Raw genomic sequence first — 27,823 nt, 5'->3', positions numbered from 1 at the left:
TACTAAATATATGTGTGTATTATATATAGAAGGCAGAATTGAAGTCATTTTGACAGTGGTATCTGAGATCTACAAAATGAGAATTTAGTAAACCCAATCCTAGTTTCCCTGAAGGCACAACCTGTGCCATGAGACATTAACAGAGTTTATGTTTTTCAGTAATTTGTAGAACAAATACTTATTAGATCAAGACACTTAGATAGATGCTTTATACTTCAGGAATTTATTTTTTCACAATGATCCAAAGTATTAGATGAAGGTTTTTTGTTTTATTTTGCTTTTAATTGACAAATAATAAATGTACATATTTATGTGGTATAGTGTGATGTTTTGACACATGTATACATTGTGTAATAATCAAACCAGGGTAATTAGCATATCCATCACCTCAAATATGTGTCATTTCTTCGTGTTGAGAACTTTCAAAATCCTCCCTTCTAGCTACTTCAAAATATATGCAAAATGTTATTGTTAATTCTAGTCACCCTACTATGCAATAAAACATTAGGACTTATTTAATGTGAAGTTTTTAATACAAAAATTATTTTAAGAAAATAAGCACAGGCTGGGCGCGGTAGCTCATGCCTGTAATCCCAGCACTTTGGCAGGCCGAGGCGGGTGGATCACCTGAGGTCAGGAGTTCTAGACGAGCCTAACCAACACAACATGGGGAAACCCCGTCTCTAGTAAAAATACAAATTTAGCCGGGGGTGGTGGTGGGTGCCTCTAATCCCAGCAACTTGGGAGGCTGAGGTAGGAGAATTGCTTGAATCTGGGAAGCGGAGGTTGCAGTGAGCCGAGATCGCACCATTTCACTCCAGCCTGAGGAATGAGAGCAAAACTCCATCTCAAAAAAAAAAAAAAAGAAAGAAAAGAAAAGAAGTACAGCCATTTAAGTATGCTATTCACAGTTATACTGCTAGTATATGGAGAGACAGGAGTTGAACTCAGATCCTCTAGATACAAAACCTCTACACTTAGAGTATACCATTTATGATATTTTCTCTTTAACTCTTTCACAAATAAGGGCATCAAGGGTAAACTGACACAGGACTAAGGACTCATTCATTGGTGAACAACTATCACACGATGATATAGAAAGGCTGTTGAAAAGCTTTTTTTCATCTTCTTAGTCAGTGTCAGAGGCAACTGGATGATAAATATTTCGCAGAAGTAATACCTAAATAGTGGTCTCATTTTATGAGGTATAGGTCAGTTTTCCTTGGGAGTATGGAAAATGATGAAAACAATTGCTATCAAATGTCAATAAAATATTGGGGAGAATATGGCACAAGATATTATCACATTTTACTGATGAGTGCAGGACGTTCAAATAGAAAGAATAGAGACAGCAAGGAAAAGATGGTTAAAATGATGCAACTGAGTTCAGGTGTATGAGATGCACATGGACAAGAGGTGCTGTACAGAAGGGGCTGAGTGTGTAAGAAGGTTCAAGAGCTTGGTGAGCACAGAGTCATGGGGACTGTACATTTTCTGGGATTTAAATATGGAAATACAGGCTTAGAAAAAGAACACTGAGAAAACTTATAGATGAGAAATCCATGGTTTGTGATATTGAAGAATGAGACAGTGCAAGCCTCATAGTCTACGAAAACTCCAACACGATCAGGACAAATAATCACAGAGAGGGGCACAATGAAAGGAGCAAAAGGAGTATGTGAGGAACCATCCTGGAAAACACTATATTTAACTCCTTCCTGTAACCCTATAACCCAGTAGCCATATTTAGGTTGATAATTTTCATTTTGTTCAATATTATACATTGCATCGGGTTGGAAGCCAGCACATACCCCCAGGATCCAAGCACTTTTCTTGGACACATCTACCTCCCAGTAATGCTTCCCTGATGTGATACTTGGGGAGCCCAGGACGCCAGTACAATAATTGAAATTCGTGAGTGACGGAAACGAAAATAATGTCCCTGGTGCCTGATACGTTATCTGTGGGTTCCGAGAGCTCACTTGTCTCTTATCTTCAGCAATGACAGCATGCGAAATGTTGTTTGGAGCCAGTGTCACATCAACTGTAGAAAAATTAACAGGTCAGTTAGGGGATATAATGTGACTTTATTTGTGATATGAGAGAAATCTTGATAAAGACTTGAGAGAAAACTGGGAGGAAACTTGTTCAGAAGTTATAAGGAGGGGTAAGTTATGTATGTGTTGGAAGGAGAATCATAAATCTTAAAACACGAGACCTAACAGAGAACATAAAATTCTAAAAGATAAAGATAATAATAATGATAAGCCACAGAGTGGCTGATGATAATGTGATTTCTCCTTACCCCAGTAGCGTCGGACATCTGTTAGCTCTGAAATTATAAAAATGCATAATATTGAATACAAGCAAAGGAGTCAGCACTGAAATTCACTTTGTCTCCAGATTTGGAAAAGTATGCCCTATATTAGGGCAGTAAATTACTGAATGATGGGATGAAGCAGCCACCTAGCCATTTCCCATTAAATATAATCCCATCAGCAGCAGACAATATCCATCCTCCCCTATACCCTCTATCCGTATTTGGAAACTGCACCTCTTCCCCATTTAGCACCCTGACACCACATGAATTCCACAACCCTGTTGTTGATCCAGCTCTCCTCACCTCTAAACATGTCTAGCATTCCTTTCAGATCAGGAGCTCGAAACACTCTCCTTTGATTTTTGTGAAAAGTTTTTGGCTTCTTCAAGGTCGTGTTCTCAATCCTAAGAGTTAAAAAAGAAAAAAAAAATGCTTCCAAACCTCTGACCTTGTGTCCCTGGAACACCCCTGATTCCCTATCATTTCAGCCCATTGATGCACTGAACTCTCTTCTTGGGGATCCTGAGAAGGGAGAGTGCACACTCTTGACCCTGATGGCAAACAAAATATTCTCCTGTTTACCTTCCCACTTACTTTCTGTGAGAACGTGGGAAGAGTTTAACCTCTCAGAAGCACAGTGTCTTCCTTCTAAAATGAAATAATTAACCTCTCCCTGTCTACATTTTTAAACTCATATAACATAAAAAAAAAAAAAAAAAAAGGAGGATTTTAAAACAAAACAAAACTTTGGTGCCTTACAGAAGAAACCCTAACATTTAATGTGTGGAAACATCATCGCTATGTATGTGAGTTCCCAGGGAGATGGTTAGAAAGGGAGGTTGCAGAACTTGGCGAACCTGGCTCCTGGGTGTCTTTGAGACATATCAAGAGAGGAGTCCTGTTTGGAGAGGCCTAAGACTTTCAAAGCTATTCTCAGCAGGGAGGTACTCAGATAACAGCTAGGGTTTCAGATTTCTGGGAAACATTACAAACACTTGGCAAATGAGATATTATGTGCACCAAACGTACTAGCCTGAATTTCATGTGGTTAGAAAGAACTTGATACCACCGAGGTATGCGATTTTAGACACAAGAATAGCAGCTTTTTATGCTCTTCTAAAGAGTGCAACTGAGATGGATCAATTCTTTGTACCATGACCACATATTATCCAGAATATTATTTTGAAATATTATTCCACAAATAAACATCTGATTTTGGAAATCTAAATATAAATGAAGAAGGAACTGGTCTTTTTCCAGGAGGAAAATATAAACGTGGGAATTGTCCCAATGTACAATTAGGGGTATATGGCAGAAAAAGAAGATATGGCCCTTCCAAAATAAGTCAAGTACCTATTAAATACAGAAACAGAACTAGATGTAGGTAGTAAAATAGTGATGGCACAGGGGTCTGATACTGCAACACCTTATCCCTGAAACCACTACTGACCCACACTGAGTCTCCACTACTCCAAATTTTCTGCCATAGAATCTGGTCTATTCCTTTTTTTTTTCTTTAATTTTCTTTAATTTTATTGATTTTTCTAAGACAGACTCTCACTTTGTCACCCAGACTGGAGTGCAGTGGCACGGTCTTGGCTCACTGCAACCTCCGCCTCCCAGATTCAAGCAATTCTCATGCCTCAGCCTCCCAAATAGCTGGGATTACAGACGTGTGCCATCACACCCCCCTAATTTTTGTATTTTTTTTTTTTGATACAGACAGGGTTTTGCCATGTTGGCCAGGCTGGTCTCAAACTCCTGATCTGCCTGCCTCAGCGTCCCAAAGTGCTGGGATTATAGGCTTGAGTCACCACACCTGGCCAAATCTGGGCTATTCTTAATAGTTACAGAACATTCAAATGCTGATTTGTGACCAGAAATTTATGATACAACAATATCAAAATTTTTCTGCCCTGGGAGATGTTTTATTCTAATTAAACCCAGGACAATTCTAATGGCTATAAATCTCTCCTCACTGCACAAAAGGACCATCTCTGTCCTCCCACACATACCTTTTAATGATGCCATCCACACCCTGGGAAGAAGAGAGAAAACATCAATTAAGAAATACATAGTCTCTCCTCACTTAGAAAGCTTCATCATATTTCCCCCAGTCCCTAATGTGCTGAGAATGGAGATGGTGACAGTGTGAAAGGCAAAAAAGCACAGATAAGACTCAGGGCAATCATCCCAGAAGACTCATGTGAGGTTTTCAAGTTCCCTTAAAAGCAGAAATAGCTTTCATCCTTGTGGAAGAGGTTTCTGGTTTCTGCAGATGGGACATGTTTAGAAGGGAAAGAAGTGACTGCCAATTGGTTTTTTCTCCAAACGTATATGGCTCTCCATGAAATGATTTAAATAATTAGTGCTTCTTTGATTTCTTAAACAGATATACAGCCTATGCAACATGGCATGACCCCATCTCTACAAAAAATAAAAAAAAAAATTAGCCAAGCATAGTGGCATGAACCTGTAGTCCCAACTACTTGGGAAGCCGAGGTGGGAGAATTTCTTTAGCCCAGAAGTTTGATTGAGGCTGCATTGAGCTAGGATCACACTACTGCACTCCAGTCTGGGTTGCAGAGTAAGACCCCATTTCTAAACAAAAACAAAATCACAAAAATAAACAACAAAGCTTATATATACACTTATTCTGCAGGCATTATGTCACGTTTTGAAGAATCAAAGATGAATGAATAATAGTGCTCAAGATGTTTATGTGGCTTTTGCTGAGGTTATAAGCAAACAAGTGTACGAAACAAGTGTAGATCTTTTCTTCTCTTCTCTTTTCTTTTCTTTTCTTTCCTTCCTTCTTTCTTCTTTTTCTTTTTTTCTTTTTTTTTTTTTTGAGACGGAGTCTTGCTCTGTCGCCCAGGCTGGAGTGCAGTGGCCGGATCTCGGCTCACTGCAAGCTCCGCCTCCCGGGTTTACGCCATTCTCCTGCCTCAGCCTCCCGAGTAGCTGGGACTACAGGCGCCCACCACCTCGCCCGGCTAGTTTTTTGTATTTTTTAGTAGAGACGGGGTTTCACCGTGTTAGTCAGGATGGTCTCGATCTCCTGACCTCGTGATCCGCCCGTCTCGGCCTCCCAAAGTGCTGGGATTACAGGCTTGAGCCACCGCGCCCGGCCGAAGGAGTCTCACTTTGTTGCCCATACTGGAGAGCAGTGGCCTGATCTCAGCTCACTGCAACTTCCGCCTCCTGGGTTCAAGCCATTCTCCTGCCTCAGCCTCCCGAGTAACTGTGATTACTGGCGCCCACCACAATGCCTGGCTATTTTTTGTGTTTTTAGTAGAAACGGGGTTTCACCATGTTGGTCAGGCTGGTCTTGAACTCCTGACCTCAAGTGATCCACCTGCCTCGGCCTCCCAAAGTGCTGAGATTACAGGCATGAGCCATGATACCCGGCCTACGTACTTTTTAAGGTTGCTCTCTTCATTTTAGACATGAACTGTAACTGACTTCATTTACTTCCTTAAGTTTGACACACATAATGCAATTGATTTCTCTACTTTTACCCAGGTTTGTCACTTAAATGCAGTTTAATGTATTCAGTAGTGAAGGAGCAACAAGGATAAACAACTAAGAATTTTTATTATATAACACGAACCATACTGTCTTCTCTCTTATACCACGTTGTCCATAATATTACTAATACCTACTCAGTCATTGTCCTAAAAACTACATTTACTCTGAACTCTAGTCTCTACCAGGTCAGTTTGGCGTACGTTCTATTTTTTCTTTTCTTTTCTTTCTTTCTTTTTTTTTTTTTTTTGAGACAGGGTTTCACTCTTGTTTCCCAGGCTGGAGTGCAATGGTGCAATTTCAGCTCACCGCAACCTCTACCTCCTCGGTTCAAGCGATTCTCCTGCCTCAGCCTCCTGAGTAGCTGGGATTACAGGTGTGCGCCACCAGGCCCGGCTAATTTTTGTCTTTTTAGTAGAGACGGGGTTTCTCCATGTTGGTCGGGCTGGTGCTGAACTCCCAACCTCAGGCAATCCGCCTGCCTCAGCCTCCCAAAGTGCTGGGATTACAGGCGTGAGCCACTGCACCTGGCTAGTCTACATTCTTAATGGTTTTAGGTCATCTACTGCTCTTTATCACAAATATTGTTTTGTTTTAGCAGATATGGACGAATGAAATGTCTTTGGTCTCCTTTATGCCAGACATAACTTTTCCACATAGATTTTTTTTCAAGAACAACGCCAATAGCTGGATCTACACATACAATCAAATAGTTTTGCTTTTTTGTATTGGTACTTTTATGTTGTATGTAACATAAACCAAATAAAACTGGATTAAATGGTGAAAAGGATTTTGGAAAGGGCAATTACAACTTCAGTCATAGCTGAATTTTGAAACTCAAACCTTGTCATCAAGATCTGGTCTATGGGCTGAGCACAGTGACTCCCACCTGTGATCCCAGAAATTTGGGAGGCTAAGGCGAGCAGATTAGTTGAGGTCAGGAGATCGAGACCAGCCTGGCCAATCTGGTGAAATCCTGTCTCTTCAAAAAATATGCATGCCTATATAATCCCAGCTACTCGGGAGGCTGCAGCACAAGAATTGTTTGAACCCAGGAGGCGGAGGTTGCTGTTATCCAAGATCATGCCACTGCACTCCAGCCTGGGCGACAGAGTGAGACTCCATCTGAAAACAAAAAACAAAAATGTGATCAATGTCCTTCTCCAAATTCTACTTATTCCTCTACATTGAGTTTAATCTCTGTACATGAAGGAAATGTAACTCTCCTGATACAAACCCCAGCAGAAAGGAGAACTTCTAAGTTTTAACATAAAAAACTTTTAGGCTTGCGTGGCATTTGTCTGTGTTGGATTAGGTGCCCATCTTTTTTTTTTTTTTTTTTGAGACGAGTCACTCTGTCACTTCAGGCTGGAGTGTAGTGGCGCGATCTCGGCTCACTGCAAACTCTGCCTCCTAGGTTCACGCCATTCTCCTGTCTCAGCCTCCCCAGTAGCTGGGACTACAGGCTCCCGCCACCACGCCCAGCTAATTTTTTTTTTTTTTTTTAAGTAGAGACAAAGTTTCACCGTGTTAGCCAGGATGATCTCGATCTCCTGACGTGATCCGCCCGACTCCGCCTCCCAAAGTGCTAAGATTACAGGCACGAGCCACTGCGCCCAGCCCAGATGCCCATCTTAAAAGCACTACTGCATTGTGGCTGGAAACAACAGGAATTACATATATTAACTTAACTAGAAGTAAGTTATATGCAACCCTGGCCATGCTAAAGACACACACATATGGAAAGGATAAGTGAAACAACATATCAGTGAGTAAATTGTAGCAGATTTCAAAACAGCCTTAACTTTGAATTAATTTGGACAATCTCACTAACCCAAGCACAGATTCATCAGGAGAGGACAGAAGCCTTACTGCCTTGAGGGGATTGAACATAACTTCTATTCGAGCTAGGATGCCAAACTTAAAAATTATATTTGAGTTTTCTTTAAACACAGCAGAGACAGTAGCAACCATAAGGAAGTAACTAAATGAAGATACAGAAACACTTCTTGCTGGGTAGAGACTAGAGGATGGGAAATCTCAGAAACTACAAAGTAACAAATATGTACATTTTGACCAGCTGCAGTGGCTTATTCCTGTAATCCCAGGACTTTGGGAGGCTGAGGCAAGTGGATTGAAACCAACCTGGGCAACATGGTGAAATCCCGTCTCTACAAAAAATACAAAAATTAGGTGAGCATGGTAGTGTGGAGCTGTGGTCGCAGCTACTCTGGGGACTGAGGTGAGGGGATTGCTTGAGTTCAGGAGGTCAAGGCTATAGTGAGTCAAGATCGCTCTACTACATACTAGCATGGGCGACAGAGTGAGACTCTGTCTAAAATATATATATATATTTTTTTATATTTACAAAAGAAATGTATACAAATACAAAGGAACAAGATAGAATACCACAGCTCGGGGGATTTAAAAAACACACACACACACACACACACACAAAAAAAAACCCCAAAACAATAAATTGAAAATATCCTCAAGTGACCCCAGATGTTGGAACTAGAAGATAAAAGACTTCAAAGCAACTATTGCAAATAGGTTAAAAAACTAAGGAGAACTATGCTTAAAGGATTGAAGTATAAAAACAATGACTCAAAAAAATAGATACGCTTGAGAGAGAGAGAAATGATAAGGAAATAAAAATTCTGAAAATTTTAAGTAAAATAACAATAATGAAATATTTGCTAAAAGTGCTCCACAGCACACAAAAAGATCATTGAACCTGAAAAGCTGCATCAATAAAAATTTTCTCATTTAAAGAACAGAGAGAAAAAAGACTTAAAAAATAAAAATAGCCTCAAAGACATGTCAGATGTCACAATGTAGCAATGTAGCAATGTACATGTAATAGGTCTTCCAGAAGGAAAGAAGAGAGGAAAAGATTTCTAAAACCTGTTTTAAGACCTATTACATGTATGTTGCTACATTTTCAAGTAGAAAAGAATAATTGGGGAAAAATAGTTTAAATTCTATAAAAATTAATATTTCATCTATGTTAATATATTCATCTGTGTTCAATGAACCCCAAGTTAAATAACTAATGAGATCCATATATAATAGAAAAATTTCCAAAGGCTACAATCAAAGCAAAGAAAAAATTAAAGGAGCAAGAGAAAAATTAATCATTATATAAGGAATGCTTTCAATATGGTTAATAGCTGACTTCTCATCTAAATAATAATAGATGACAGAAAAGACTAGATTGACTTATTGAAAGCACTAAAAGAAGCTGTCAACTCCAAACTCCATATAAAGCAAAAATTTTCTTCAAATATGAAGAAAAAATATTCTCAGATGAAGACTAAGAGAATTTGTTGCTGGAAGATGGAAGAAAAAATGTTTTTTCCCTTTTTTTCTTTTTTTTTTTTGAGACGGAGTCTGGCTCTGTTCAGGCTGGAGTGCAGTGGCACCATCTCAACTCACTGTAACCTCTGCCTCCCAGGTTCAAGTGATTCTCCTGCCTCAGTTTCTCAAGTAGGTGGGATTACAGGCACGTGCCACTATGCCCAGCTAACTTTTGCATTTTTAGTAGAGATGGAGTTTCTGCATGTTGGCCAGCTGATCTTGAACTCCTGACCTCAGGTGATCCACCTGCCCCAGCCTCCCAAATTGCTGGGAGTACAGGTGTGAGCTCCTGCAAAATATTTCTTCCCATAAATATTTCTTCCCAAAAATATTTTTTAAATTTTCTTCAGTTGAAATTAATTTCCTCCAAAGATTTACTCAACCTAAACAAAATGGTAATACTATAAAATGTGAGTTAAGATAAAAGAATCTATAGTTTATTTCCCAAAGTATTTTCTTAATAACTTCAAAAGACATTAAGTTTATTACAAAGTAACTCAATACTATATTAATAGGTTATAACATATATGCATGTGAGATATATGACAAAATGATAACCAAAGATGAAGAAAATGAAGCAATACTGAAGGAAAGTTTCTGTATTTTACCGGAATTAAGTTACCATTAATCAGAAGCTGGCTGTGATAGGACAAGATGCATATTGTAATCATTAAAGCAACCACTAGGAAGAATACTAATGTCATACAGCTGAAAAAGAGAAAAACTAAAAATATACATTGGAGAATATTTATTTAACACAAACGAAGCCAGTTAAGGATGCAGAAGATAACAACATCAAAAAAGACAGCAGAAATACAGAAAACAAATAGCAAAATAGTAAATTTAAGTAAAACTGTATCAATAATTGCATTAAATGTTATAATGAAAACCCAAATGGAAAGTCAGAGACTGTCAGACAGACTGGGCAAAGAAGAAGATTCAGTTATCACTACCTATAGAAGAGCACATATTAGATTCAAAGGCATAAATAAACCCAAAGTAGAAATAAAATATATATACTATGAAAGCTTTAACCATAAGACAACTCAAGTAGATATATTAATATTAGACCAAAGATACTTTAAGGCAAGAACTGCTAAGTGAGAATAACAGGAATATTTCATAATGAAAGAAAGTTTCAATATGTCAAGAGGAAATAACAATATTAGTGTATCTTCACTTAACAACAGAGCTTCAAAATACTAAAAACAATATATAAAGAATTAAAAAATGGAAAACAGACAACTCAGTAACAACTGGTGAAGATTTCAATAATTTACTTTCAGTAATTAATTGAAAAGCTAGTATAAAAACCATAAAGGATATAGAAGACAACACTATCAGTTAGCTTGACTTAATGGACATCTTTAGATTATTTCACCAAATGAGTGCAAAATACATATTCTTTTCAAATGCATATAAAACATTTTCCTGCTCATGTAATGTTCCATACCATTAAGTTTTAATACATTAACAAATGATACAAGTTATCTGATTACCAAGGAATGGGATTTGAAATCCACAGCAGAAGAAACATTTAAAAAATTCTTAAATGCTTTAAAATTAAACACTACTTTTCTGAATAACCCAAGAGAAAACCAAAAAATCACAAAGAAAATTAGAAAATACATTGAGCTGAATGAAAACTCAAAAATTAAAATGTATGAGATACAGTTAAAGCAATTCACTGAATAAACACTATATCAGAAAAAAAAAGATTTCACAGTATCTAAGATTTCACCTTAGGACATTAGGAAAGGAACAACAACAAAAAACTCAATGAAAAAGATGAAATAATAAAGATCAGAGCAGAAACGATATAGAAAGCTTAAAAAAAGATAAAAATCAATGTAGCAAAAAGCCTTTTTAACCTCGTAAAAGTTAATAAAATTAACCCAATTATAACTGAAAGGACAAAAAAAGGGAGAGAAAACAAAATCACCAAAATCAGGAATAAAAGAGGAGACATAAGTGTGTGTGCTATAGATAGAAATGAAAGGAATTGCAGATGGGTGTCAGCAAAATAGTATCATAGGAGTCTCTAGCAGTTGTCTCCTCGCAAAAACAATTTAAACCACCATCCAAGAACTAAAACACCTCACCAGAACTAAGAAATAGAGTAGGAGCTTACAGCATCTGGGTATAGCACAGAAATAAGAAAAACACTCATGGAAGAATGTAGGAAGGACAGTTTTACATTTTCCATTTCACCCCTCTTACAACTCTAGGCAGCATAGCATGTAAGAGGTAACCCCCACAAGGAGAAAGAGGGGAAAATCAGCACCAAAATTTACCTCAGGCCCTAACACTGGGTTCAATCTAGTAAAACCCTGTCTGGCAGGTCTGAAGGCATCAGACTCCAGACTGGTACCTACGGATAAGCCTCCAGGCTGTATCTCACAGCCCTAGGCTCCAGATCTGTGCAGTGGACTCAGTCTACAGGCCATCTAAATGCCAGGTTGCCCTCAGTGGTAGGACCAATCTCAGTTTTAGGACAGTCCAATAGCCTCAGGCTCCAGATTGGCCCCACAGCCAGGCTGACCTCAGGCCCTGATGGCCACAGGCTTCTGGCCCATACCAGCACCAGATCTAGCCCTGTATCCCTAGTTATCAGGCTGACAATTCTGAACCTAGCCTTCAGTTCAGTCCCTGCATATACAGGCTATAGGCCAGTACCCACGGACCAAATCTCCAAGCCCAACCCTATGCCACACAGTATCCCGCAGCCTCAGGCTCAAGTCCTGCCCAATGGACTCGGTCTATAATCCTGCCCCAGAGCCAGGTTTACCCCAGGGTGCATACTGGCCCTGGTGCCAGGTCAGCCCCCACAGAATCAGCCTTCTAGCATGGCCTAGGTTCAGGCTTTCCCCAGTGGCCCCAGGCTCCAAACTGCCTCCAGTATCCAACTGGTCTCCATGGCCCCAGGCTTTAAGTCTGCCACAGCATCACACTGACTTCCACAGTATTAGTCATCATGGGTACCTGCAGACACATCCTTCAGCTTAGCTCCTGCAGACATATGACACAGGCCCACCCAACACCACAGCATCCCCTATGGCTCCAGGCTTCAGTCCCACTACAGTGCCAGCTCAGCACCCTTGGCCACAAACACCAGGTAGGTATTTGAGAACACAGGCTCCAGGCCTGTTCAGTGCCAGGCCAGTCCCCCATGGCCTTACCCTCCAGGCTTGATCCTGTGAGTCCACGAGCCAGCAGACTCAGAATCCAGGCCTGCTCCAGCACACCGAACGTAAAGCCTGTCCAAATAGAACACATTGCTGGACTGCATCCAGCTCCAGCTCTGCTACTGTGTATCCTTGTTCCAGGCCAGCCCCTGAGGCCTCAGGACCCAGGTCTGCACTTGTGGACCTAAGCTCTAGGATAGCACCTGCACAATCAGCTTCTATTCTAGCACCAAGGGACAGAGGCTCTAGGCACCAGGTCAGTGCCTGTGATCTTGGGCTCCGGACTCGCCTTAGCAAACCCAGACTAAACACTGGCTCCAGCACCAGGAGGGTCACTGTTGACCCAGGCTCCAGAGGACCTAAAGTCTAGACTGGGCTCCAGTATACTTAGGATCCAGGTCCACTCCCAGTGGACCCTAGTGCCAGATCAGAGCCCATGAACTGGCCAGATTCTGCTAACTTTAGCTCAAGGCCCGCTGCAGTATCAGATCAAGACCTGTGAATTGAGGATTCAGGATAGCCCCCAGAGATACAGGCTCTAGGCTCACTGTCATGGACCCAGGCTATAGGTCCAACTCCGTAGAGTCAGCTGCCAGGCCTGGCCACCTCCTGACTCTGGGCCACCCTGCCTGAACGCTGAAGCAGCAAGCTTGCCCTTGAACCATAGCAGACAGTATGCCTAGAATCTTGGAAAACAAACAAAGACAGTGCACAGAAACTAAATTATGTCCTTCTGCAAACGTATAGACATAAACATAAGGAAACAACAAATTTGAAAACCCAGTTTTGTTTATTCTTTTGAAGAACAAACTGTTAGCTTCAGTAATCTTTTGCATGGGTTTTTGTGCCTCAGTTTTATTCAGTTCTTCTCCAGTTTTACTTATTTATTTTCTTCCGCTACCTTGGAGGAATGGTTCATTCTTTTCTTTCTCATTCTTCTAGATGGAAAGTTAGATTGTTAATTTGAAATCTTTCTAACTCTTTAATGAAGGTGCTTTGTGCTATAAAGTTTCCTCTTAATTGTTTTAGCTGCATGCCAGAGATTTTTGTAAGTTTTGTTCTTATTTTTATAGTTTTCAAATAATTTTTTGATTCCTGCCTTAATGTCAGTATTCACTCAGGAGTTGTTAAGGAGCAAGTTGTTTAATTTGCATGTATTTGTGTAGTTTTGAGAGGTCTTCTTGATATTGATTTCTTTTTTTTTTTTTTTTTTTTTGAGATGGAGTCTCGCTTGTCGCTCCAGGCTGGAGTGCAGTGGCGCACCTTGGCTCACACTGCAACCTCCGCCATTTCCTCCTGGTTCACGCTTTATTTCTCCTGCCTCAGCCTCCTGAGTAGCTGGGACTACAGGCTCTCGCTACCATGCCTGGCTAATTCTTGTATTTTTAGTAGAGACGGGTTTCACCATGTTGGCCAGAATGGTCTCGGCCCCTGATCTTCAGGATCCTACTTCCGCCTCGGCCTCCCAAAGTGCTGGGATTACAGGCGTGAGCCGCCGTGCCTGGCCAGTGTTTGTTTGTTTGTTTGTTTGTTTAATATATTGAGACTTGCTTTATGACCCAACATGTGACTGATGATAGAATATGTTCTGGTCCAGATGAGAAAAATGTATTTTCTGTGGTTGTTTCATGAAGTATTCTGTAGATGTGTATTAGATCCAGTTGGTCAGGGGTCATGTTTAAGTCCAGAGTTTCTTTGTTAGTTTTCTGCCTTGATGATCTGTCTAATGCTTTCAGTGAAATGTTGATGTCTCCCAGTATTATTGTGAGGTCGTCTAAGTCTTTTCTCAGGTGAAGAAAAGCTTGTTTTGTGAATCTGAGTGTTCCCACCTATGGTGCATATATATTTAAGATGGTTAAGTCTTCCTGTTGAATGATACCCTTTATCATGTTTGCTCTTTTTTGTCCTTAGTTGTCATTGTTTAAAAAGTATGTTTTATCTGATATAAGAATAGCTACTCCTGCTCCGTTTTGTTTTCCATTTCCATTAGGTCTTTCTCCACTCCCTTGCTTTGAGCCTGTGGGTGTCATTACATGTGAGATGGGTCTCTTGAAGACAGCAGACTGGGTTGAGTCTTATCTTTTTATTCCTTTTGCCACTTTATGTCTTTTAAGTAGGGGATTGAGTTCATTTACATTCTGCGTTAGTATTGATATGTGACATTATGCTGTTCGTTGGCTGTTAGGTAGACTTGATTGTGTACTTGTTTTATATTGTCTGTAGGGTATGTGCGTTAGTGTGTGTGTTTTTTTTTCTGTATCAGTTGTTCTTTCTATTCCATGTTTAGCACTCCCTTTAGGACCTCTTATAAGCCTGCTCTAAGGCTGCTGTAATGATGAGTTGTAATATGGTGGTAGTCTAGTTGTAATATCCTTAAATGTACATGTTACCCAAAGTAATCTACAGATTCCATGCAATCCTTACTGAAATTCTGACATTTCTTACAAAAATAGATACAAAAAAAAAAAAAAAAACCCTCAAGTTTGTATGAGACCAGAAAAGACCCTAAATCACCAAAGAAATCCTGAACAAAAAGAATAATGCTGGAAGCATCATACCTGACTTCAAAATATATTATGAAGCTATAGTAATCTAAACAGTATAGTGCTAGCATTAGAAACAGACACATAGACCAATGGAACAGTATAGTAACCCAGAAAAAAATTCATACCTTTATGATCAGTTAGTTTTTGACAGTGGTAACAGCATTCATTGAGGGAAGGACAGTCTCTTCAATACACTGTATTGGAACAACTGGATAGCCATATGCAGAAGACTATCTCACACCATGGAGGACTTTAAGTAAAACAAGTCAGGAACAGAAAGACAAATACTGTATAATATCACTTAGTATGTAGATGTAAAAAATAGTTGAGCTCATAAAAGTAGAGAGTGGAAGATGGGTTTCCAGGAGCTGGGGTGTAGGGAGAGTTCAGGCCGATGTCGGCAAAAGGATACCAACTTCAGAATGAAAAGAAGACTATCTTTAAGAGCTCTATTGCACAATGTGGCAATTATAGTTAACAATTATAGTTAACATCATGAAAATGGGGATGAGAGCAGTTTTCGTTGTTTTTTTTTTTTTTGAGATGGAGTCTTGCACTGTCACCCAGGCTGGAGTGCAGTGGCGCCATCTTGGCTCACTGCAAACTCCGTCTCCCGGCTTCACGCCATTCTCCTGCCTCAGCCTCCCAAGTAGCTGGGACTACAGGCACTTGCCACCACACCTGGCTAATTTTTTGTATTTTTAGTAGAGACGGGGTTTCACCGTGTTAGCCAGGATGGTCTCGATCTCCTGACGTCGTGATCCACCGTGCCCGACCTTTACTAGTGAATTCTATTCAGCATATAAAGAAGAAGTGATAGCAGTTATTTATTTTTTTTCGGAAAATAAAGAGGAAAAAGTCTCAATTAATTTCATGAAGGGAAACAATAAAAAGCATCTTGTATTTTGACGTGTATTTGTTTGCCAGTGGCTAAGCTAAGCAATGAAAACTGCACTGATAAGGGCTCAACACTGGATTACAGAGAATAGGAACCCATCAAACATAACTAGAGCTAATTGATCATCTCTACTATGTCAAATTTGTGTACTGCTCTGGGATAAATTAATAAAAATGGGATTATCTCTTGTTACTTCTACATTCAATTATTCCTATAACTTCAGCAACTGATTCAGAAAAGCGGTCTTGCAGGGAACACTGTTAGTATTAGAAAGAGCACAGCAACACAGAAAAGGAAATAGCCTTCACTTTTCTTTAATCTCAATGCTCAGGCTTCTTTCCCCTTTTTACCTGCAGTAGCTCCATCATTGACCCCTGCAACCGATGCTCCAGATCTGAGATGAGCTCTCTCATGTACTGGGTCTGCTGCACCATCTCCGTTTCAGACTTCGTAAGGCTTTTCAGAATGTCTTCTTCCTCCTTCTCCAGGTTCTGCAGCTCATTGCTCTCCTCCCAGTCCAGGATCTCTCTCAGTTGCTCAAAATCTGCCGAGACGTTGGTTTTGTCGTAGTCTATTTGAATCTTCAGAGATGAGAAGAGAAAGGGGCACTCAGTCTACCAGGCAGAGGCTGTTAGTCAGAAAAAGAACTGTTTCTTTTGGGGAGTTTTCACAAGGGGGGACACAGTAGCAGGAGAGTAGGTCTTAGGAAAGCTGATTTTCCTATTTCTTTTCCTTCATGACATTTTAAAACAATGACCTTGAATGGGTATGTTGAGGTTCATTCTGAGTCAAAATGGGTTACCTGGATGTAGCTTGCCTTTCACACAGCTGTCCAGGACACTCATGCCTGCCTATATTACTTTTATCAGCCCAAGCTCAAACTCCCTGCCAAAAGTTGGACATTGAGGACAGAATCATGAGCCACTGCCAAATGTCTTCCCAAAGTAGAGTCATGGACTCAGAAAGTAGCACAAAAATAGAATGCAGGATTCACTAGCCATCCTTACCAGAGAGATCCTTCATGTAAACAGCTCCCTAAAGATGTCTGTGTTCATTATGGCATATTTACTCCCCAGCCACCACACCCCATCAGGGAAAGAATGAAGAGGACTAATCAAATGACATCTGGACTTATCAAGTATCAGGGAATAAAGAGGAAAAAAGCTCCTTCCCATGGTCCTGCCCAGATTTCTAGCTAAATCCTTTGGGAACCACATCCTCTTGCCTTCCAGGAAGCTTTCTCTTCTCTGATGTCAGCTTCCAACTTTTCAGCTTCCTGCTGCTTCTGCCTCAGCATCTCCAGAGCTGTCTGGAGCTTCACCTGTGAGAAAGGAATCACACCATAGTCAAGCTATGAGCTTTCTCAGCACCTAGGTAGAGAGAGTATAAACGTGAAATCAGGTTGAGCTCAGAAGAAACAAATTTGCAGAAACTGTGAGAATGGCAATGAGAATCCATGACTTGGAAGAAAACTTACATTGGCGAATATGCTCCCTACATCTCAGGTAATAGACCTCCCCATCTCCTCACCATGAGTAGACTGATTCTTTTTGTCCTAGAAGAAAAATCTGATCCTGCAGCAAGGAAAGAACTTACATCTCAACCCACTCCAGTTACTCTCCTGCTGAAAGGGGTAATCAGAGCTTTTCTTGGACACAAAATCTCTACCCATCTAACCCAAGGTACAAAATATTGACTCCTGGCCAGGAATATATACTCTAGGATTATTGTCCAGTAACTGGGTGAAATGCAAAAAACCGTCCTTCAAGCCTCAGAAGTTAAGCATAGCATGAAAAAAATAATCCCAGGCCTCAGGTCTATGATGACAAGGCAATTAATGTCAAAGGCAAAGTGAAAATTTTCCATCAGGTCCCATTTTCTGCCCTCTCTTCCTTCCATCCCAGTCTCTTACATGGTACTCCTGGGCAACCTCCTCCATGAGGAAAGTGTGGTGACCACGGTGCTCCTGAGACCGCTCACAAAGCCAGCAAATGACCTTGCTGTCCTCCTGACAGAAGAGTAGGAGTTTCTCTCCATGGCGTGCACAGTGATCAACCTTCTGCCCCTCTTCTGGGCTCAACTTGACCTCCCTGAGCTTCTCCACTATGTTGGCTACATGCCGATTAGGCTGTATGTTCTCAGGCTGGTAACTGATCCGGCACACAGGGCAGCTTCTCTCTCCTTCTTTGTATAGCATGGACTTCCTGTGGTTTGCAGTGATGCACGCTTGGCAGAAGCTGTGGCCGCAGGGCAGACTCAGGGGTTCTGTCAGGAGTTCCAGGCAGATGGGACAGGTCACCTCCTCCTTTACATTAAGCAGGATTCCAGAAGCCATAGCAGCTTCTCCACTGCTCCTGCCTGTCCTGGCTGCTGAGGTTCGTGTTGTTCACAGATCCCTGCATGATTGGGAAGGTTAAAATGGGACTAAGTAAGAAAGGTAGAAATAGAAAGGATATTGATTGTACACAATTAGAAAATGGGCAAGATGAAAATAGTTAAGGACAAAAAAAAAAGGGGAGAAATAAGAAAACATGTTTGGTTACCTGGTAATAAGGGCTTTTCGTAATCACCTTAAATACTTTACTCCCAGTTCGTGTCATATGACAAATTCTGTTCTTATCTGTGCATTGGTTATCATTTTTCTTTATTTTCAATGAACAGAAAACAGACTGAGGTCTTTTCTACCAAGATCTTTGTGTGACCCATCATCTCTCAGGGCTTTTCTTTCCCAAGCCAAAACACATCCTCAATATTACAATCACCAAATCATTTATGCCTCAGGGCTTTCACATTTGCTTTTCTCTCAGCATGAAATGTTTCTCTGATGTTAGTATGATTTTGTTAAATTCTCTCCTTACATGTTGTATTATCAAAAATACCTGCTCTGACTACCTTATATGCAGTATAACAAATCTCACCACTCACTGTACATTTGCAATGATTGCTCTTATTATCAGCAGAGTGAATGACTGTTTCATCAAATTTATAAATTGACATAATAAGTGATTTACAAAAATTATTTATCTTCAATATGGTGACCTGAGATGACCCCGTATTCAGGGTCCTCTTTCAGTGGCCTCTTTGCTACTCTTTTGGTTAATTGATGACAAATGGAGATAATGGCACATATTCAATTAATACTCAGAGCAATTGGGGTGTGGAAGTAGAGGAATCCACAACAGCTGGAAGGTTCTGGGTAGTCTCGTCCTGAAAGTTTGCCAAGGACATTTATGGGAGCCTAAAGGTATGGACATAGTGTAGAAAGTAATGATAAATAGTGGATCACACATGTCAGAGACTTGAAAACTAGAAACACAGAGGAAATGGATATCAGTCTTAAGAGAGAAGTCTTAAAATACTAGATGAGATGATTTTGTTCCTGGACCAAACGAAGGGTCCGCTGCTTATTCTCGCAGCCCAATAACAAGATGCAGATTTACTGGGAAAGAAGGGAGTTTTTATTTCTGTAACTGCACACACAGAGAAGGCCTAGAAAATATTGCCAGACCGACTCAAAATTACAAAGTTTTCCAGAGCTTATATACCTTCTAAGCTATATGTCTAGGTATAGTTGTGCATTCATCTAAAAACATAAGTGATTAACTTCTTCTTCTAATCTATAACTAAGGTCTGAGTTTTAAAGACCTTCCTCTGGAGCCTCAGTAAATTTACTTAATCTAGATGGGTCCAGCTGCTGGGGTGATTACCCTTATCTTGTCTCTCCTGCTAAATCATTAAGGTTTGGGGAGTTCCTTCAGACCCCCATACAACTTTTTAAATCCTAAACAGGTCCTAATCGATTCCTTCGTTATCTTGTCATGCTTCAAGGCCCAGAAAAGGTCTCGGCAAAACTCTTGGTGGGCTTCTGTTATATTCCAGCCTTTGTATAAGGGCACTGGCTCTATCAGCTTTTATTTATTTATTTTTTTTGAGACGGAGTCTTGCTCTTTTGCCCAGGCTGGAATGCAATGGCTCAATCTCGGCTCACCGCAACATCCGCCTCCCAGATTCAAGTGACTCCTCTGCCTCAGCCTCCCGAGCCGCTGGGACCACAGGCACGCACCACCACACCCGGCTAATTTTTGTATTTTTGGTAGAAACGGGTTTTCACCATATTGGCCAGGCTGGTCTCGAAATCCTGACCTTGTGATCCGCCTGCCTCGGCCACCCGAAGTGCTGGGATTACAGGCGTGAGACGCCGCGCCTGGCCTCAGCTTTTAATATTTAACTTAACCATTAAGGTGTAGTGGCTCACGCTTGTAATCCTAGCACTTTGAGAGACTGAGGCAGGCAGATCACCTGAGGCAGGGAGTTCAAGACCAGCTTGGCCAACATGGTGAAATTCTGTCTCTACTAAAAATACAAAAATTAGCTGGGCTTGGTGGTGGGTGCCTGTAATCCCAGCTACTTGGGTGGCTGAGGCAGGAGAATTGCTTCAACCTGGAAGGTGGGGGTTGCAATGAGCTGAGATCATACCACTACATTCCAGCCTAGGCAACAGAGCAAGGCTCTGTCTGAAGAAAAAAAAAAAAAAAGTAACTTAACACTCAGTTAGTGCTGAAACAGTTGTTATGGAGGCCTGCGTTAGTAAAACTTGGCCTGCCACAATTTGACAAATTATTGTTGAAGATTGATTATATGCTAGCAACTGGACCACAATCAAGACAAAGATTAACGTGGTGTTTAATCTACTGTAAACTTGGCATTCACCTAAAACATTATAGTAAACTAAATGATCAGCCATATATATACAAAATAGCAGATGTGATGAATACTACTAGAGAGAGGTAAGTGCTCTTGAGAAGTCAAATAATGAAGCGAAGCAAGGGTTATCCAAGAATTACTAATTGAAAACTAAAGGTTTAACTGAAGCGTGATATGAGAAAACGTAGGATGAGAGCAGGGCAAATGTATTAGTAGAAGAAATTACATATATGAATAACTTGTTCATGGAAAATGCAACATCTAAGGGTTTTAAGTTGCCATTTTCCTCTTGTGCACAGACCTATTATGGTGCGTATTGTGCACAGACCTGTTAGACTTTTAGTATTACAGGGATCAGAAAATGTGACACATCCCAAATGACATAACATTTGGGAACTCTTTCTTAAGAGTGAGGAAAAATTAGGCTGGGCGCGGTGGCTCACACCTGTAATCCCACCACTTTGGGAGGCCGAGGTGGGCAGATCACCTGAGATCGGGAGTTCAAGACCAGTCTGACCAACACAGAGAAACCACGCCTCTACTAAAAACACAAAATTAGCCAGGCCTGGTGGCGCATGCCTATAATCCCAGCTACTCGGGAGGCTGAGGCAGGAGAATCACTTGAACCCTGGAGGTGGAGGTTGTGGTGAGCCAAGATCGCGCCATTGCACTCCGGCCTGGGAAACAAGAGCGAAACTCCGTCTCAAAAGAAAAAAAAAGAGCGAGGAAAAATTATTAGTGTCAACTGTCCATTAAAGTTATCAGTCTCAATCAGCAGAAGTGGGGACATCATTAACTTTGAGCATGGGTTGCAAAAGGTTAGACAGATCTAGTGTGCAAGGGGGAAGATTAGTTAGGATATAGGAGAGAGCTGATGACAGCTTGCAGGACAAGGTGATGGAGGAAATGGAGAGCAAATGAGAGTGAGAGATAAATCGAGATAAAAGGAACAGTGTTGGGAACTAGACTACACATGTGGGAACAAAGGGTTAATATCAGGCTTGAGCTCTTTTCTCCTATAAAGATGATACTAGCTTATCCTTTTGGTATTGTTTTCTTCTGGGAAATTTATTGGGTTACAATAGAGTGAAATGTCAGCTGTCTTGCTAGCCTACATGAGGCTGTTATTGACAGCAATATATTCTGTAATAGAAATATATAGTAATAGTATAGTACAATAGTATATTGATAGTAATTATATTCTGATATATAAAGCAGATTTGGACTAGGAAGGCTGTATATAGATCTTAAATTCCAGTTGGTAGGAACAGACCTCATTTTCCACCACAGAACCAGGTATGTCCCTTTTTTAAGTCCCTGAGAACTGTTCTCATGAGCTTTCACAAGATAATCAGTCCTTTGGGGTACTAAGCTTATCTAACCTACAGCAGTTTCACACACATCCAGCCAGTTTCATTTCTTAAAAAACTCACATGATAGAGATAATACCTCCTGTACTACCCTAGGGACTCTCACTGAGAACTCATCTGAGGAGGCTGTGCCACATGGTTCTTCTGTCCTGCATGCCCTGGCTGAACTACACGAACCTGGCTAGTTTAGGGCTATTATCTCCCACAAGGGAAACTGCAAATCAGATTGGAAACTGCTGCTGTTGTTCAGTCAGGGAAATATCACAGAGTGGTGGCTCAGAGATGTTGACTGACAGACCTGGGTTCAGTAATGACCCTGTGGCCTCAATCTAGGATCAAGGGCTGTCAGGAGTTCCAGGTAAATGGAGCTGTAAAGCTAAAAACAAGGTAAGAGAAGACCTTAATGGATACTGATGTGTTGCTGGCTGTTAAGGGTTCATGGTAAAACAAAGATCTCCACTATGAGACAGCTGATGAGTCTTTCCCTTGCTCTGAAAAAGAGAGAAATGTTATAAAGGCTATATGGAGATAAATTCAGACCTACAAAAACTGTACACTCCTCCCATCATCTGTGAAGGCCATAAAGAACAAGGCTGAATGAAGGTGGGATGGAGGCACAATCCATCCAGTGGTATAGATACTGAAAATGGGCCAACGGCATATACTGTTATGCTTCAGGGACATTGGCCTGTATCAGGCTCTGATAAATAGCAAGATCAGAGGTTTAAATCATATGATGTCTAGCCTTGTTTATGACTCAAGTTGTGATCCAAACATGAGAGTGAGGACTCCATTTATCTTTTATTCCATGAAAAATAGCATCAGCACTGAGATGCATCAAGAGCCTACGGGAGAGAGGAACGGAGACTGCCTTCTGCCATGAGGCTGTGAAATTTATGTTTAATGTGATATTACAAGGAGCCCATGTCAAAGTAACTGCTGCCATAACAGACATAGTAAGAGGAATATGCAGAGGGACCAGAATTTTTACACATGGGGCTAACCCCGCCACTACCTAAGCAGTGAGCCAAGGGCTGCACAGCAGTCAGGGAGGTTGAGATGGGAACACAATTATCTGCCTGGTATCTGTCAGGTCAGCAACCTGCCATACATGTCAGGTTATTGCACCTTACACATGGACCTTCTGACATCTGAGATCATGAAAATGTAAATTCAACATGTCCTAGAGGTGACAGCTAAACACAAGCAACAAAGACATTACAAGACAATAACAAGTTTTTGTAAAATCCAAGCAATATGCATATAGACAGAATTTTCTTCTCCTGTGACCAGGGTAAAACTGTTTCTCTAAGCATAATATAGCTGCAAATTACTGACGTTATATGGGAAGGCATCACCTTTCATACATAGGTGGGAAAAATGAAATTGTACTGAGATTCATTTGCTAATCAATGTCATCTAATACTGTTATAGGAGTTATTAAGAAATTACTTTAGGCAGATAGAGAGGAAAAGGGGTCCTTGGGAAGTTTTCGTTTGTTTTAACGCAGCTCCAGAAACATTTGTCTAGCAGAAAAGCCCCGGCTCTTAGAGCTGGGCCAGCAAGCTGTAATATGCAAATGCTGGCCATTAGAAACTGGGTCCATCCAAACCTGGTGATTCTCACCATCTTCTTCCTTGCCCCAGTATGTGCCTGGCAATATAGCTGCCACCACGTATCCCCACCATGTGTAAAACATTGTGGTGCCCTGCATTTGCATATTGAAAGGCTAGGCTGAGAGGGCCAGTTTTTTCCGCGAGTCACACGAATGACATGCCTGGTCAAACCAATCCCCTGAGTTCTATGCAAATCAGACACCACCTCCTCCAGCCTCCTAGTATAAGCAGCCACTTTTCCACCACACGAGAGGTTTTTCTCTTTGCCAAATCCCCCCTTCCCCTGTCTCTATTTGGGGGAGCTGTTTTCTTCTTCCTTCCTTCCTTCTTGCCTATTAAACTTTTCGCTCCTTAAAATCACTCCACGTGTGTCCGTGTCATTAATCCTATCGGCGCCAAGACCAAAAACCTGGTGTTCCTCCAGTCAGAGCTGTATCCATAGTACTGTGTAGGAAACAAAGAAACTCAGCATAGCCTATACTCTCAGTAAACAATCAACACAGAAGACTTCTGTGATCAAATTTGCGAGAGTTTTTCCCAAAACTAGAAGGAGGCCTTCTTTCAGCAGCAAACTCCAATGGGGTGTCTTCTAATTCAATTCTGACACTATACCTGGAGAGAGCATCAGATTCCACAGGCTGAAGGCTTGGGCCCACAGACTGCTCCCCAACTTCTGATGCCAACTCCAAGACTCAGCTTGTTTTACCTGTGCTTCTGCCTGACTGGCTGTAAGTCAGGGTTCTCCCCTTTATATGTACTGGTTTATTATGAAGGACATCACAAAGTATACAGATAGAGGCATAGGCTGACACATGAGAAAAGGGGCATGGAGCTTCCCTGCCCTCAGCAGGCACACTACGCTCCAGAAACCTCCAAGTGTTCAGCTATTTGGAACCTTATTGAACCCTGTCCTTTTAGGTTTTCATGGAGGCATCATTACATTGGTATAATAGATTAAATCACTGGCTATCAGTACAACTTAACCTTTAGCCCCTCACTTCTCCCCAGAGGTTGGTGGGTTGAGCTGAAAGTCCCAACCCTCATTTTCTGCCTTAGTCTTTCTGGCGAGGACCCCCACTCCTGAAGCTACCGAGGGGCTGCCAGCCATTAATTGATTAATTATCATACAAAAAGACACTTACCACTTTGCAGATTCAAGAATTGTAGGAGATGTATGCTAGGTTTAGTGAAGACCAAACGTATTTCACAGTATCACAACCATTTAATGGTATACTCCCCACCATACCAGCAAAATAAAAAAATAGAAGCCGAAGATTATCGAATCAATTCTAAAATCTTGAAATATATGGTGTGAAAGGAAAATAACAATCTGGGGCCCCAAACTCACTATGCCAAAGGGAATACTAAAGCTTGGGAATTGGGCCACCTTCTATAATATTTTGTTCCTAGATAGCTGCAAAGATATCATAGCTGCAAAGCCACATACCTCCCAGGTGGCTTCCCTCACAATTTGCTCACAAGGAAATTTCTTGTGGGCCCCAAGGTCTTTACTCTGAAACGGAGATCTGTTGAATTTCACCCTGACAATGTCAATTAGCAAGCTTATCTTCACTAGTATGGGACAAAGACAGAGGATAAATCATCCCTCAGCTCACCTGAGACAAATGCATGTTTGACTGTTTCTGCTACTCCCTGTTTATCTTTTGTAAAAATGCAGATTCACTGAGTGGGAGACAGTGCATAATTGATTACTCCTCCAAGCCCTCCTTTAACATGTAAATTATGGCTTCAGCTAACGCTAGCTAAAGCCTCAAAAGAATGTAACCTTTTGCTTCTTTTATCGACTCTCCTCCATTTTTTTCTTTTCTCTTTCCCCTTTAAATACTGAAGTCCTCAAACCCCCTTTGGAAAAAGCATGAATCACAGATGTTCCTGTGATTTTATGCTCCTTTTTCCTAGGCATGTCCTCAACCCTGGCAAAATAAACATCCAAATTGAGTGAGGCCCCCTTCCATTAGTTTCTTTGGTTTACAATGCCACCAGAAAGGTATTCTGTATGAGTTCAGAAGATGGGTGCCAAACACTGATTTATCACCAGAAGCAGGGACAAGAAACATGAAGCAGAGGTGAGCTCTCCAAAATCAACCTTAAGGCAGTAAGATTTGGTCAGATGAAGGGAAGTTGGGATGAGGAAACAGTTTTGCCTGGAGTCTTCCATATAAGCTTGAATTAGCTTAAGTGCAGCTATATCTTTCATGGGAAGGGCATTTGGAGTTGAATACAGAGGGTCCCCATGAGAGACACTCCCTCTCTCATGTGTCTCAGGATCCTGTTATCACACCACTTCTGACATCTGATATCATTAACATCAACCAAGTGTCGATGAAAAGGGTCAAACTCTGTAAAATATTTTGAAGAGATTTATTCTGTGCCAAATATGAGTGACGATGCCCCATGACACAGCCCTCAGGAGATCCTAAGAACATGTGTCCAAGCTGGTTGGGGTGTAGCTTGGTTTCATATATTTTAAGGAGACAAGATACTTCAATCAAATACATTTAAGAAAGACTCTGGTTGACAACTGTCTTTATCTAAAGACCTGGGATCAATAGAAAGGAAATGTCTGAGTTCAGATAAGCAACTGTGGAGACCAAAGTTCTTACTGTGCAGATGCAGCCTTAGGGTATCAGGCTTCAGAGAGAATAGACTGAAATGTTTCTTACCAGACTTAGGGTCTATGTTGAAGTTCATGCTGGAGAGGAATAATGAGTCAGGTCCCACTTCCGTTTCCTGTCATGGCCTGAATCAGTCTTTCAGGTTACATTTTAAGAGCAGCCTGGCTGAGAAAGTCCATTCAGGTGGCTAGGGGCCACAGAATTTTATTTTTGGTTTACACAAGTACTCATTTTGTTTATTAAAAGTTAGAAACAGTGCCATCGCTGGGTATTCCTTCACATGCTTCTGCTGCTCTTTGTATCTCACCTAAGCTCTGCTTTTGCAGGGCACATACGGCCCAAGGAGAGGGAGGAGCAAGGTTAATGATTTTTAAGGAAATCCAGTTGTTCCCTGAGTCTGGACTTGGTGCCTAGTAAGGGTAAACAGATGCTGTCACCAGGGAAGCCCTGATGAAATAACTGGGAAAGTTATTTTTCTTAATGGTTTTCTTTATTCCTTTTATTTATAGACAAAGCTGCTTAAAGAAGCCAGACTGCCCAGCATGGTCCAGATCTTCACCCCGACCAGATCCAAGGGGGAAATTAGACCCCCAAACCTGCGTAAACTGGAACAGACAATCCCTCATTGCCTTTAGATCATTAACATATCACTAGAGTGTTACCCCACCCCGACAGCAAACAAGAAAATCTCCACCACTTTGTGGCATGTGTTGTATGAAGACATGTGTTTATAAACAGAGGTGGCACAACTGGAGCTCCACCCTGCAGGCTAACACTCCTTTCTCTTCCCATGCAGAGTTCTTTTAAAGCCCATGATTCCCACTGTTTCGGGGGAGGGGGCTTTAGAGAAGGAGTTCTCTTATTCTCCACTCCCAGCAAGAAATAAAACCTGCTTGCCTTTTTTTGCCATTATCTTTGTAACCAATATGAACTAGGGAAATAACTCTGTTTACCAGTGACAATGACAGGGCTACAGAGCTGGACAGCTGTCACACCACCAAGGTGATGCCACAGAGACAGGCCCAGGTGATGAGAGCTGACCTGTAGAGTTATGCAGAAACACTACATTAGCACACTGATAGGCATTAAATCATTAGGGTTCCAAGGCCCCTGTCTTTGCCCTTGTTGGGAGAAGGCACTGAAAGAGAATTCTGGCTCTCTACAGCAAAGTTCAATAAAAAATTATAGAATAGAGAGGGGATGGCGAGAGAGTCAGTGTGGAAAAATAACCAGCCTTCCAGGAAACAAAGCGCTTCACTTTAAAGCTCTCCCTTCTTTCAAATCTGCCTGCCTACCAGGCAGCTCTATTCCCCTCAGTCAGCTCTGGCAGCAGGACGTCTGTGAACGGTGTCTTTTCCCCATCCCGAACAGCTTTTCAGGTAAGTTAAACTCACCAAGGTAAATTCAGTTTTGTCCCAAAGACTTCCTACTTCTGCCCTCCACAAAGTCACTCAATACACCTTCAGACACCAGTGCAGAAGTAGTGAGTCTGGGGAGAAGAGTGAAGGCAGGCCTGGAAAGACATGGTTAGGATTCACTCACCAATCAAGGGCCCTGATCTGCGCAAAGGAATTTTCCTAGAGGAAGTGCAGGAAATTCTTGCTCACATCGGGGCAGGAAAGTGAAAGATAAACTACAGGCCAATGGCGTTTCTCCACGT

The 27,823-nt window shown here is 41.3% G+C and overlaps 1 protein-coding gene across 4 annotated transcripts; it reads right to left on the bottom strand.

Moving 5' to 3' along the window:
* Window positions 1–204: 204 nt before the first annotated feature.
* TRIM5 (tripartite motif containing 5) lies at window positions 205–27,823 on the bottom strand. 4 transcript variants are annotated; one of them, XM_009186758.4, is made up of 8 exons: window positions 27,706–27,823; window positions 17,750–18,233; window positions 17,063–17,158; window positions 16,188–16,418; window positions 4,336–4,358; window positions 2,624–2,724; window positions 2,306–2,332; window positions 205–2,044 (listed from the first exon to the last, which is right to left on the bottom strand). In XM_009186758.4, the coding sequence occupies exons 2-8, from the start codon at window positions 18,170–18,172 to the stop codon at window positions 1,452–1,454; spliced, it is 1,494 nt and encodes a 497-aa protein (XP_009185022.2). In that variant the 5' UTR covers window positions 18,173–18,233; window positions 27,706–27,823; the 3' UTR covers window positions 205–1,451.

Source organism: Papio anubis, chromosome 12 (assembly GCF_008728515.1).
Source record: "Papio anubis isolate 15944 chromosome 12, Panubis1.0, whole genome shotgun sequence".
NCBI classification, from domain to species: domain Eukaryota; kingdom Metazoa; phylum Chordata; class Mammalia; order Primates; family Cercopithecidae; genus Papio; species Papio anubis.
Note: the sequence above shows the minus strand (reverse complement) of the source record. Positions and strands in the feature narration are given on the sequence as shown.